A 12,767-nucleotide genomic window follows, 5' to 3' on the forward strand; every position below is an offset into this window, starting at 1 on the left:
GACCAGGTCCAGGGGGGGGTTAGACCAGGTCCAGGGGGGGGGTTAGACCAGGTCCAGGGGGGGGTTAGACCAGGTCCAGGGGGGGGACCGCCGGGTCCATGACGGGGTCTCCTGGTGTCCGGTCCTACTCCAGTCAGGACCTCACGCCCAGGAACACAGGAGGCCCCGCTGGCTGCTGGAGGACTGGGGGGGGGGGGGGGGGGACTGGGTCCTGGGGGGGGGGGCTGGCCTGGGTCCTGGGGGGGGACTGGCCTGGGTCCTGGGGGGGGACTGGCCTGGGTCCTGGGGGGGGGGCTGGCCTGGGTCCTGGGGGGGGGGGGGGGGGGGGGGGGGGGGGCTGGCCTGGGTACTGGGGGGGGGGGGGGGGGGGAGTTGAGCTGGCGTCCCTCGGCCCACCCCTCCAGGGTCCGGTCTGAGGGGTCCTTCCTTCATTAGGGGCGGGGTGGGGGGTGGGTGGGGGCCCTCAGCTGCCCCCCTCCAGGGTCCGGTCTGAGGGGTCCTTCCTTCATTAGGGGCGGGGTGGGGGGGGGGGGGGGGCCCTCAGCTGCCCCCCTCCAGGGTCCGGTCTGAGGGGTCCTTCCTTCATTAGGGGCGGGGTGGGGGGGGCCCTCAGCTGCCCCCCTGGAGGCCCTGCAGGGTGGTCTGCAGCCCGCTGCGGGCCCCGTCCACCGGCTCCAGGGCCTTGCTGTTGCTACGGAGACCAGACAACAGTCAGACAACAGTCAGACAACAGTCATCACAGATAATGTAGAAAGAAACAACCCAAGAACAGCCGAGAGGTGCAGAGTGGTTTAACCCCCCGTGAGGTGCAGAGTGGTTTAACCCCCCGTGAGGTGCAGAGTGGTTTAACCCGTGAGGTGCAGAGTGGTTTAACCCCCCGTGAGGTGCAGAGTGGTTTAACCCCCCGTGAGGTGCAGAGTGGTTTAACCCGTGAGGTGCAGAGTGGTTTAACCCCCAGTGAGGTGCAGAGTGGTTTAACCCATGAGGTGCAGAGTGGTTTAACCCGTGAGGTGCAGAGTGGTTTAACCCCCCGTGAGGTGCAGAGTGGTTTAACCCCCAGTGAGGTGCAGAGTGGTTTAACCCCCCGTGAGGTGCAGAGTGGTTTAACCCCCCGTGAGGTGCAGAGTGGTTTAACCCCCAGTGAGGTGCAGAGTGGTTTAACCCCCAGTGAGGTGCAGAGTGGTTTAACCCCCAGTGAGGTGCAGAGTGGTTTAACCCGTGAGGTGCAAAGTGGTTTAACCCGTGAGGTGCAGAGTGGTTTAACCCGTGAGGGGCAGAGTGGTTTAACCCGTGAGGGGCAGAGTGGTTTAACCCGTGAGGTGCAGAGTGGTTAAACCCGTGGTGCAGAGTGGTTTAACCCGTGGTGCAGAGTGGTTTAACCCCCCGTGAGGTGCAGAGTGGTTTAACCCGTGGTGCAGAGTGGTTTTTCCCAGCGGCCCCAGCGTTGTGAACATGTGACATGCGACAGAGCGGCCCTGAGGCCCCTGGGGGGGGGGGGGGGGGTACCTTGGTGGGGCCCGGCCTCATGTCAGACCCGGTCCGGCCCTTACCGGGACATGAAGGCCTCCAGCACGGCCACGCTCTCCCGGGGGAAGTAGTCCTGACGCACCACGTGCTCCAGGGCCTCCAGCTGGCCCGGGACCACCCGCACCGGCTTCACCTTGTCCTCGCTCTGGAGGGGGGGGGGGGGGGGGGGGGGGGGTCAGGGGGAGAGAGGAGGACTCAGGGGGGGCAGAGGGGGGGTACACAGGGGGGGGGGGGTACACAGGGGGACATGAGTGACATGGGCCCGACTCAGGTTCTGCCTCTGAAGCCCCCCCCCCCTGAACCTGTCTGACTGTAGAGGGCGCCCTCTAGAGGTCCTGGGGACCCCTCTAGAGGGCTGCCCCTCTAGAGGGGGAGCCCTGGACCAGGATCAGTCTGATCCACTCGGTAGCCACTCTCCTGATGCCCCCCGCCCCCCTCAGACCGGGGGGGTCCTCTGAACTCCAGCGTACCTTAATGAGCCCCAGCAGCACCAGCAGACACGAGACGAAGTCGTAGCCCTGGAAGGAGGGGCTGGAGAAGGCCTTCCTCAGGACGCCGTCTGGGAGAAGATAGAGGATCACTGCTGCTCCAGGTCAGGGCTCAGAGGGGGGGGGGGGGGGGGGGGGGTCCAGTACAGTATAGAGGATCACCTGCTGCTCCAGGTCAGGGCTCAGAGGGGGGGGGGGGTCCAGTACAGTATAGAGGATCACCTGCTGCTCCAGGTCAGGGCTCAGAGGGGGGGGTCCAGTACAGTATAAAGGATCACCTGCTGCTCCAGGTCAGGGCTCAGAGGGGGGGGTCCAGTACAGTATAAAGGATCACCTGCTGCTCCAGGTCAGGGCTCAGAGGGGGGGGGGGGGGGGGGGGGTCCTCAGAGGGGGGGGGTCCAGTACAGGGGAGGGGAGGTCCTCAGGCACCATCGACCCCCCCCCCCCAGGACCGACCGGCCCAGCCCTCTCTCACTAGTTGGACTGTGTGTCTGTGTCTGTGTCTGTGTCTGTGTCTGTGTCTGTGTCTGTGTGTCTGTGTCTGTGTCTGTGTGTGTCTGTGTCTGTGTCTGTGTGTGTCTGTGTCTGTGTCTGTGTCTGTTTGTGTCTGCGTCTGCGTCTGCATCTGTGTCTATGTGTGTCTGTGTCTGTGTCTGTGTCTGTGTCTGTGTGTCTGTCTGTGTCTGTGTCTGTGTGTGTCTGCGTCTGCGTCTGCGTCTGTGTCTGTGTGTGTCTGTGTCTGCGTGTTTGTGTCTGTGTCTGTGTCTGTGTGTGTCTGCGTGTGCGTGTGCGTGTGTCTGTGTGCGTCTGCGTCTGCGTCTGCGTGTGCGTGTGCGTGCGCGTGCGTGTGTGTCTGCGTGTGCGTGTGCGTGTGCGTGTGCGTGTGCGTGTGTCTCACCGATGCTGTCCAGGACGGCCGTCTTCAGCTCCTCGTTCTCCTCCTTGTAGACGGAGGAGATGGTGAGGAAGGCGCGGGCCGTCTTCATGGCGTCGGAGAGGTCCACCTGACGGCGAGAGAGGAACCCTGCAGCTCAGGAGCGCACATGTGGGAGCGCAAGGAGGCCTACATTCGGTTTGGGTTGCCAGTTTGGGCATATTTCCCGTCTTTCCAGCCTAATTAAAAGTAGCCAAATAGGGCAGGACAATTTGCCCAATCTGGCCACTCTCTTAACAGCCAAGATCATTCCGAGGGATGTTTGGTTTTTAGAAGAAAACCATCCACAGATATCAGCAAACATCGTATCGTTGTCCAATGAATCGATTTAATATCGTATCGTGATGGAACCAGAGATACACCCCTAGTGGAGGTGTGTGCTTGTGCGTGTGCGTGTGTGCGTGTGCGTGTGTGTGTGTGTTCACCTGCTCCTCGATGAGTAGAGCCCTCTTGGCCCCTAGTTTGAGCAGCTTGTCCGGCGAGGGGAAGCTGAGGAAGGACGACACGTCAGGGGGGCGCGGGGCCGAGGCCGGGGTGGAGACCTGGAGAGAACATCACAGTGAGACACACGGACAGGAGGGGGCCGTCGGCCCCGGGGCCCGGGAGTGGACCCCCGGGGCCCGGGAGTGGACCCCTGGGGCCCGTGGGGAAACCAGAGAGAATTGCATGGTTGTGGCACACAGGATCTCTTGCCTTTACTCCAGGGCTTTCATCCTCCTCTTCCTCCTCCTCCTCCTCCTCCTCCTCCTCATCCTCTTGGTCATCTTCTTCCTCCCCATCTTCCTCTTCCTCCTCCTCCTCCTCCTCTACACCTTCTTCATCCGTCTCCTCATCGTCATCATCATCATCATCGTCGTCGACTTCTGGCTCACCCTCGTCATCACTGCAGCAAAACAAACAAGTTAGTGTCTTTATTATTATACCAGCAGGTCACTGGTCCCCTCCCAGCAGGTCACTGGTCCCCTCCCAGCAGGTCACTGGTCCCCTCCCAGCAGGTCACTGGTCCCCCCCCAGCAGGTCACTGGTCCCTCCCAGCAGGTCACTGGTCCCCTCCCAGCACGTCACTGGCCCCCTCCCAGCAGGTCACTGGTCCCCCCCCAGCAGGTCACTGGTCCCCTCCCAGCAGGTCACTGGTCCCCTCCCAGCAGGTCACTGGTCCCCTCCCAGCAGGTCACTGGTCCCCTCCCAGCAGGTCACTGGTCCCCCCCCAGCAGGTCACTGGTCCCTCCCAGCAGGTCACTGGTCCCCTCCCAGCACGTCACTGGCCCCCTCCCAGCAGGTCACTGGTCCCCCCCCAGCAGGTCACTGGTCCCCTCCCAGCAGGTCACTGGTCCCCTCCCAGCAGGTCACTGGTCCCCTCCCAGCAGGTCACTGGTCCCTCCCAGCAGGTCACTGGTCCCCCCCCAGCAGGTCACTGGTCCCCTCCCAGCAGGTCACTGGTCCCCCCCCCAGCAGGTCACTGGTCCCTCCCAGCAGGTCACTGGTCCCCTCCCAGCAGGTCACTGGTCACTCCCAGCAGGTCACTGGTCCCTCCCAGCAGGTCACTGGTCCCCTCCCAGCAGGTCACTGGTCCCTCCCAGCAGGTCACTGGTCCCCTCCCAGCAGCTCACTGGTCCCTCCCTCTCCCAGCAGGTCACTGGTCCCTCCCTCTCCCAGCAGGTCACTGGTCCCTCCCAGCAGCTCACTGGTCCCCTCCCAGCAGCTCACTGGTCCCCCCTCTCACCTGAGGGAGCCCAGCAGGTCTCCTATCTTCATACTCTGCATGGCCTCCTTCAGCGCCTCGCAGCCTTCCACCCCCAGAGCGTTCCCTAAACGGAGGGGACAGGGGCTCAGAGAGAGCTACATCCTCCACAGCCATGGTCTTTATACTGGGTCAGGTGCCTCACAGAGCCCTCGGTGGGAGGGAGGGAGGGAGGGAGGGAGGGAGGGTCCCTACCGTTGAGGTCCAGCTTCTCCAGGTGGGTCTTGCTCTTCACTGCGTGGGCCAGTGCCAGAGCGGCCTCCTCGGTGATCTCCCCAAACGACAGGTTCAGCTCCTGGTCAGAGAGGGAGCAGGGCAGGAGATCACAGTCTGACGCGTGTGCAACGCACACCGCCCGGCTCCAGCAGGTGTGCTTCTGCTCGTTACCACAGGTGTGTCTCTGCTCAATACTACAGGTGTGTCTCTGCTCAATACTACAGGTGTGTCTCTGCTCGTTACCACAGGTGTGTCTCTGCTCGTTACCACAGGTGTGTCTCTGCTCGTTACCACAGGTGTGTCTCTGCTCGTTACCACAGGTGTGTCTCTGCTCGTTACTACAGGTGTGTCTCTGCTCGTTACTACAGGTGTGCTTCTGCTCGTTACTACAGGTGTGTCTCTGCTCGTTACTACAGGTCTGTTTCTGCTCGTTACTACAGGAGTGCTTCTGCTCGTTACTACAGGTGTGTCTCTGCTCGTTACCACAGGTGTGTTTCTGCTCGTTACTACAGGTGTGTCTCTGCTCGTTACCACAGGTGTGTTTCTGCTCGTTACTACAGGTGTGCTTCTGCTCGTTACTACAGGAGTGCTTCTGCTCGTTACTACAGGTGTGTCTCTGCTCGTTACTACAGGAGTGCTTCTGCTCGTTACTACAGGTGTGTCTCTGCTTGTTACTACAGGTGTGCTGCGAGAGGTCATTCTCACCTTGAGGATAGGGAGTCCTTCTGACACGGTTTCTGCGATGGCGATGGCCCCCTCCGACCGCACCAGACAGTCCCCGAAGTTGATCACCTGGACGCTGCGTAGGTGTTTCAGGGCCTGGGAGGAGTCGCAGAGTCAAAACCATTTACACAAACATATCTTTACACCGTTTTCTTGATCCTGACTCATTGGTTAGTCTGCTAGCCGAGACCAGCAGGACCAGACTAGCAAGAGATGGTCTGGGCCTAGACCAGACCCCCCCCTGGTCCTGGACCCGACACCTGGTCATGGACCAGACCCCTGGGCCTAGACCCGACCCCCGCTGGGCCTAGAGCAGACCCCCCCTGGGCCTAGAGCAAACCCGTGGTCCTGGACCCGACTCCCCCTGGCCCTAGACCCGACCCCCCTGGTCCTAGAGCTGCCCCCCCTGGGCCTAGAGCCGACCCGTGGTCCTAGACCCGACCCCCCCCTGGTCCTAGACCCGACCCGTGGTCCTGGACCCGACCCGTGGTCCTAGACCCGACCCGTGGTCCCCCTCTGGTACCTGGTCCTGGACCCGACCCGTGGTCCTGGACCAGACCCGTGGTCCCCCTCTGTACCTGGGCCATGGCGATGGCGCCCCTCTTGGTGAAGGTGTTGTCGTTGAGGTTGAGCACGCGGAGGCCGGCGTTGTGCTGCATGGCGGTGGCCAGCGCCGTCACCCCCGGGTGGTTGATGCCGTTCTGGGGCATGTGGACCTCCTCCAGGCTGCCCATGAGCTGCGGGGCAGAACACAGCTTTACTGAAGCAAGCTGCCTAATAACCAGTCTTCAGGTAGAGTATTCATCATTATTATTATTCATTAAGCTAGGGGAAGGAACTGAACTGGAATGAATGGAAAGCAGGATAAGGGGTCAACGAGGTGATACAGGGTTAACGAGGTGATACAGGGTCAACGAGGTGATACAGGGTTAACGAGGTGATATAGGGTTAACGAGGTGATATAGGGTTAACGAGGTGATATAGGGTTAACGAGGTGATACAGGGTTAACGAGATGATACAGGGTTAACGAGATGATACAGGGTTAACGAGGTGATACAGGGTTAACGAGGTGATATAGGGTTAACGAGGTGATATAGGGTTAACGAGGTGATATAGGGTTAACGAGGTGATACAGGGTTAACGAGATGATACAGGGTTAACGAGATGATACAGGGTTAACGAGGTGATACAGGGTTAACGACGTGATATAGGGTTAACAAGGTGATACAGGGTTAACGAGGTGATACAGGGTTAATGAGGTGATACAGGGTTAATGAGGTGATAGATAGTTAAAGAGGTGATAAGGGGTTAACAAGGTGATATAGGGTTAACGAGGCGATAGGGGCAGCACTCCGGCCCTCATTCAGCAGCACAGGACATTGGGTGGGCACAGAACGCAGAGTGTTAACCTGAGTAGGCCCACTCAGCCCTCCAGAGCCCCTCCCTGGTCGCAGGGCGCCCCCCCGGAGCTTCGTACCTGGAAGGCCTGGGCCAGGGCCCTGGCGCCGTCGTTCTCCAGCCGGTTCCTGCCTGCGATGAACACCTTCAGCCTGAGGGGGGCGCCCAACGCACTCGACTTCTTATGGCACTCCGTCAGAGCTGCTGCCAAAATCTGAAACAATGAATAAAATACCACTTTATTGGGCGTTAACCTGACTGACCCGACATCAGCGTGATGCCAACAGCAGCGTGGGGTCTGAGGCGGTCGTCGTGGCGACGGACAGCAGCGTGGTGTCGGTGGCGGTCGTCGTGGCGACTCACCTTGCCCCCGCCGATGCCCATGCCGCAGTTGTTGAGCTTCAGCTCCTGCAGCGTGTGGCAGGCGCGGCTCTTCAGCAGCCGCTCGATGCCCTTGACGCCGTCCGGCCCGAAGGCGTTGTCGCTGAGGTCCAGCACGCTGAGCCGGGCGCCGGCCGTCACCAGGGCGTCGCCCAGGGAGTTCTGGGGTTTCAACAGAGACCACCGACTCAAACAACGGTTTGGAGGGGCGAGGGCAACCCAATAAAACAGCTTTGGGATCTCTCCCTTTCCCACCCTGTGAGCTGTGCTTCCTGAATCTGTTCTGGGTTCTATATAAGGACCACGGCGTGTTTCTTTTTACAATTTATTCGTTACCAGCATTCGTAGTGTTGATCAGCAGAGAAATAGTCCGCCAAAGACGTTGACGTCGCTTAGCAACCGAAGAAGCTGGGGTTAACAAGTCACCGGACTACTACCCATGCAAGTGAACGGAGCGTTCCACGGCATTGAGAAGACCCGTGTAGTAAAGGCCTATAATATTTCTGTTTATGGCATAGATTTCCCCTCAGATTAGGCCAATAAAGCAATGATTAAAAAAAAATAAAAAAACACACAAACGCTCGATCAAAGGCCCGGCCCGACCCGGCCCGAGGATAGTGGTGGGAAATATCGGCACCGCGGGTCGGGTCGGGTCGGGCTCGGGCTCGGGCAGAGACTCTAAACTCTAGTGTGGTGGGACAGGGCAGGACCTACCAGGGCAGGGGGGATCTCAGAGCGCAGCCGGCCTGTGAACATATCACTCCAGTAGCAGCACTGAGGAGGGAGACGATGAGGAGCCATGTTAATACATTAGGACAGTGGTGTTCAAACTGTGAGGCGCTCCTCCCCGCGGGGGAGCACCCGCCCTTTGTTCTTCAGGGTGGGCGCGACGTGAGAAAAAAATAAACCAGAAAAGTTACAGAATCAACACATAGACAAAGACGCGCTGTGTTTGAAATCGTTCCCTATTCACTCACTCACTATTCCCTTTATAGTGTGCATGATATAGTGCACTATATAGGGAACGAACAAACGAGAATTCGGACACTAAACATTTCTAAAAGTCGTTTCGTTTTCGTTATTATCCGGAAAAACACGACTGCATTGCATTGTGGTATACGGGAGTAACATGGGGAGAACATCGTATGTTCACTCAAATTTGGGGTATTTTAAGTCCACTTTATAGTGCGTGAAATTTAACACTGAGAATTCGAACACCACTACAAAATGGCGAGCACCCTATATAGTGCACTACGCTATATCCGTGATAGGGAACGATTTAGATCACAGCTACGCAAACCCATTGCTCCTACTAAAGTTGAGGTGAGCCTTAGTTAGTCTGACCTTAAACTGGCTCTTGGTCTGGAGGGCCTTAGTTAGTCTGACCTTAAACTGGCTCTTGGTCTGGAGGGCCTTAGTTAGTCTGACCTTAAACTGGCCTTAGTTAGTCTAACCTTAAACTGGCTCTTGGTCTGGAAGGCCTTAGTTAGTCTAACCTTAAACTGGCTCTTGGTCTGGAGGGCCTTAGTTAGTCTAACCTTAAACTGGCTCTTGGTCTGGAGGGCCTTAGTTAGTCTGACCTTAAACTGGCTCTTGGTCTGGAGGGCCTTAGTTAGTCTGACCTTAAACTGGCTCTTGGTCTGGAGGGCCTTAGTTAGTCTGACCTTAAACTGGCCTTAGTTAGTCTAACCTTAAACTGGCTCTTCGTCTGGAAGGCCTTAGTTAGTCTAACCTTAAACTGGCTCTTGGTCTGGAAGGCCTTAGTTAGTCTAACCTTAAACTGGCTCTTGGTCTGGAGGGCCTTAGCTAGTCTGACCTTAAACTGGCCTTAGTTAGTCTAACCTTAAACTGGCTCTTGGTCTGGAAGGCCTTAGTTAGTCTAACCTTAAACTGGCTCTTGGTCTGGAGGGCCTTAGTTAGTCGAACCTTAAACTGGCTCTTGGTCTGAAGGGCCTTAGTTACTCTGACCTTAAACTGGCCTTAGTTAGTCTGACCTTAAACTGGCCTTAGTTAGTCTGACCTTAAACTGGCTCTTGGTCTGGAGGGACTTAGTTAGTCTAACCTTAAACTGGCTCTTGGTCTGGAGGGCCTTAGTTAGTCTAATCTTAAACTGGCTCTTGGTCTGGAGGGCCTTAGTTAGTCTGACCTTAAACTGGCCTTAGTTAGTCTGACCTTAAACTGGCCTTAGTTAGTCTGACCTTAAACTGGCCTTAGTTAGTCTGACCTTAAACTGGCTCTTGGTCTGGAGGGCCTTAGTTAGTCTAACCTTAAACTGGCTCTTGGTCTGGAGGGCCTTAGTTAGTCTGACCTTAAACTGGCTCTTGCTCTGGAGGGCCTTAGTTAGTCTAACCTTAAACTGGCTCTTGGTCTGGAGGGCCTTAGTTAGTCTGACCTTAAACTGGCTCTTGGTCTGGAGGGCCTTAGTTAGTCTAACCTTAAACTGGCTCTTGGTCTGGAGGGCCTTGGCGATGGCCTGCGCCGCCTCCACTCCGATCGTGTTCCCCTCCAGACGAAGGGCCTGCAGACCCTGGAACTCCTTGATCTCTTTCACTATCTCCTCCACTGGAGAGGGAGGGAGGAGGGGGGAGAGGGAGGGAGGAGGGAGGAGAGGGAGGGAGGAGAGAGGAGAGGGAGGGAGGAGGGGGGAGAGGGAGGGAGGAGAGGGGACAGGGAGAGAAAACAGAAGCAGGCAAGCAGTTGTCAAGTCAGCGATAGGGACAGGTTCAAATATGTATGTAATGGCGCTTTTCCACCGGACGGTTCGGTTCGCCTCAGTCCGGTAGGGACGGGGCGGTATAGCCCAGCTCAGTTCCGAGGTCGCGTTTCCACCGCCGACAGTACCCTTATGGCCGGACGTCGATCGCCGCGGCAGCTACCTAAACACTGTGACATCATAGCAGCGCGACACAGTGTAGCCAGCTCAATAAAGACAATGGAAAAGAGGAACGCGACGCATTAAGCCAAGAGCTACCATGGAGGTCGTCCAGCAACAGTTTCGGAACGTCTCCTCCTCCTTGTTCGTTTATAATTTGAAATTCGTCCCAGCCTTTATACCACAGATACTATAGGGTCTATAGCATATAACCGCGTTTTCTGATTACAGTTTAATGTAACAGTAAGCTGACAACATCGCTAGTTAACACCGCAACTGCAAATTAACCACACAGAAATAACCCTGGCAACCGGTCAAACAAATTTTCTTATGGCTATAACTCTGCGCGCACATCCGCCGTGTTGATAAACAAATAATCCCCAATAAAAGCAATGTCGCCATCCTGTTACAAGAAAATGAACAAAAGTACATATTTAAACTTTACACATTAAAGTTGTAATAACCAAATAGTCCTTTTTTAATGTAATAGATTAGGAATTTAAATGTCTCCATGACCTTCCCCTGCTTGCAATGCAGTTCAGTACTATCTGCCAGCTTAGCCCTTAACCTGTGGCGTCTCTCATGGTGATAGTGTCCTACCCCGTCCCTCATGGTGCTAGTGTCCTACCCCATCCCACTGGCGTCCCTCATGGTGATAGTGTCCTACCCCGTCCCACTGGCGTCTCTCATGGTGATAGTGTCCTACCCCGTCCCTCATGGTGATAGTGTCCTACCCCGTCCCACTGGCGTCTCTCATGGTGATAGTGTCCTACCCCGTCTGACTGGCGTCCCTCATGGTGATAGTGTCCTACCCCGTCTGACTGGCGTCCCTCATGGTGATAGTGTCCTACCCCGTCCCTCATGGTGATAGTGTCCTACCCCGTCCCTCATGGTGATAGTGTCCTACCCCGTCCGACCGGCGTCTCTCATGGTGATAGTGTACTACCCCGTCCCACTGGCGTCCCTCATGGTGATAGTGTCCTACCCCGTCCCACTCACCGGACTGGGCGTTGTCCAGCTTCCGGCCCTGGCCCTTGTAGCTCAGCTCCCACTCCTCCACTCCGGTCCGGGCCAGGGAGTCGGCCAGCTGCCCAACAATATCGGTCGCCATGGGGGCCTGGATCGTGGACAAGTAAATCGTTAATTTTACGCCGATTGTATGTATCAGCCATTATACAACTAAGTTTACTGCTACCAATGATGGCTAAATATCGACTGTATATTTTTTAAAGGAAATAAGGTTGTTTAAGGAGCAGTTATGTCTGAATAAAGACCACTAGATAAAAACCTTGTTCAACAAAAACACATGGCCACAGACTGTATGAAACACAAAGCAATAAAGAAAACACCACAACGACAACAACGCATCAAGTACACAACCGACAGTCAATGTACAACAACATGGAAACGCATAGAAACCGATGCAACGTTATTATACACTGGCATTAGGATGAAACCCACATACTGTCAGGGGATATCAGACCAGCCTCTATATGGAGGCTTTAGTGATCATTCAGACCTCCAGCCTCTATGTTGAGGCTTCAGTGATCTCTAGCCTCTATGTTGAGGCTTCAGTGATCTCTAGCCTCTATGTAGAGGCTTCAGTGATCTCTAGCCTCTATGTGGAGGCTTCAGTGATCATTCAGACCTCCAGCCTCTATGTTGAGGCTTCAGTGATCTCTAGCCTCTATGTTGAGGCTTCAGTGATCTCTAGCCTCTATGTGGAGGCTTCAGTGATCATTCAGACCTCCAGCCTCTATGTTGAGGCTTTAGTGATCTCCAGCCTCTATGTTGAGGCTTTAGTGATCTCCAGCCTCTATGTGGACCTTTAGTGATCTCCAGCCTCTATGTGGAGGATTTAGTCTCCTGAACAATGCATTCCCCGGCTCTGACCCAGTGAGCTGACAGCGCTGTTTACACCTGACCCGCTAGCTAGCTATGCTGCTAGGCTAGTAGCCCACTGGGTTCAGCAGAATACTGGTCTTTATAATAATATACCAGCATGTCAAAGCCCACAGGGACTCCAGAGGAGTCTGGCTGAAGAGATATTGTGTGCTATGTCACTAGTAACGTGTGTGAGTGAACGTGCTAGCTAAAGAGCTACCAGGTAACCGGACGGCGGAGCGGCGCACACTCGCGTGGCCCTCCGCTCTCACGTCCTCTCCATGGCAACCGTCCTTAACGGGTCCGGTCTCCGGTGCTCTCTCTACCGGAACACGGCCGAGGGTCAACGGAGTCTAATGTATGGATTTGAACTCACCACAGGAGTGTTTAATCAATACTGCAGCGGGTTTGTAGGAACGTTGGCAGATATTTCGAGGTTCGCACTCCCGCTCGCTCCTGACGTTTAAAACCGAATCGCTTGCTGGGAGTTGTAGTTCAATGCGCGTTCACAACACACGCTCTGCCTCCTCGATTTGTAGTTCAATGCACATCTTTCCGAAATCGTGTGGAATGGTTGCACATTCAGTTCAGTGAATCCACAA

General features: G+C 56.2%; 1 protein-coding gene across 2 annotated transcripts; it reads right to left on the minus strand.

The window, feature by feature from the left end:
• Window positions 1–586: 586 nt before the first annotated feature.
• Window positions 587–12,655, minus strand: LOC130404579 (ran GTPase-activating protein 1-like). 2 transcript variants are annotated; one of them, XM_056609393.1, is made up of 16 exons: window positions 12,542–12,655; window positions 11,281–11,398; window positions 9,844–9,971; window positions 8,124–8,183; window positions 7,392–7,571; window positions 7,108–7,242; window positions 6,208–6,366; window positions 5,612–5,725; window positions 4,886–4,985; window positions 4,673–4,757; window positions 3,643–3,832; window positions 3,375–3,491; window positions 2,914–3,019; window positions 1,998–2,086; window positions 1,551–1,672; window positions 587–691 (listed from the first exon to the last, which is right to left on the minus strand). In XM_056609393.1, the coding sequence occupies exons 2-16, from the start codon at window positions 11,390–11,392 to the stop codon at window positions 610–612; spliced, it is 1,779 nt and encodes a 592-aa protein (XP_056465368.1). In that variant the 5' UTR covers window positions 11,393–11,398; window positions 12,542–12,655; the 3' UTR covers window positions 587–609. The 2 variants fall into 2 exon arrangements, with proteins under 2 accessions (XP_056465368.1, XP_056465377.1); XM_056609402.1 differs by having other exon boundaries at window positions 617–691; window positions 1,507–1,672.
• Window positions 12,656–12,767: the final 112 nt, after the last annotated feature.

The sequence above is a fragment of the Gadus chalcogrammus genome, chromosome 2 (genome assembly GCF_026213295.1).
Source record: "Gadus chalcogrammus isolate NIFS_2021 chromosome 2, NIFS_Gcha_1.0, whole genome shotgun sequence".
In the NCBI taxonomy this organism is placed as follows: domain Eukaryota; kingdom Metazoa; phylum Chordata; class Actinopteri; order Gadiformes; family Gadidae; genus Gadus; species Gadus chalcogrammus.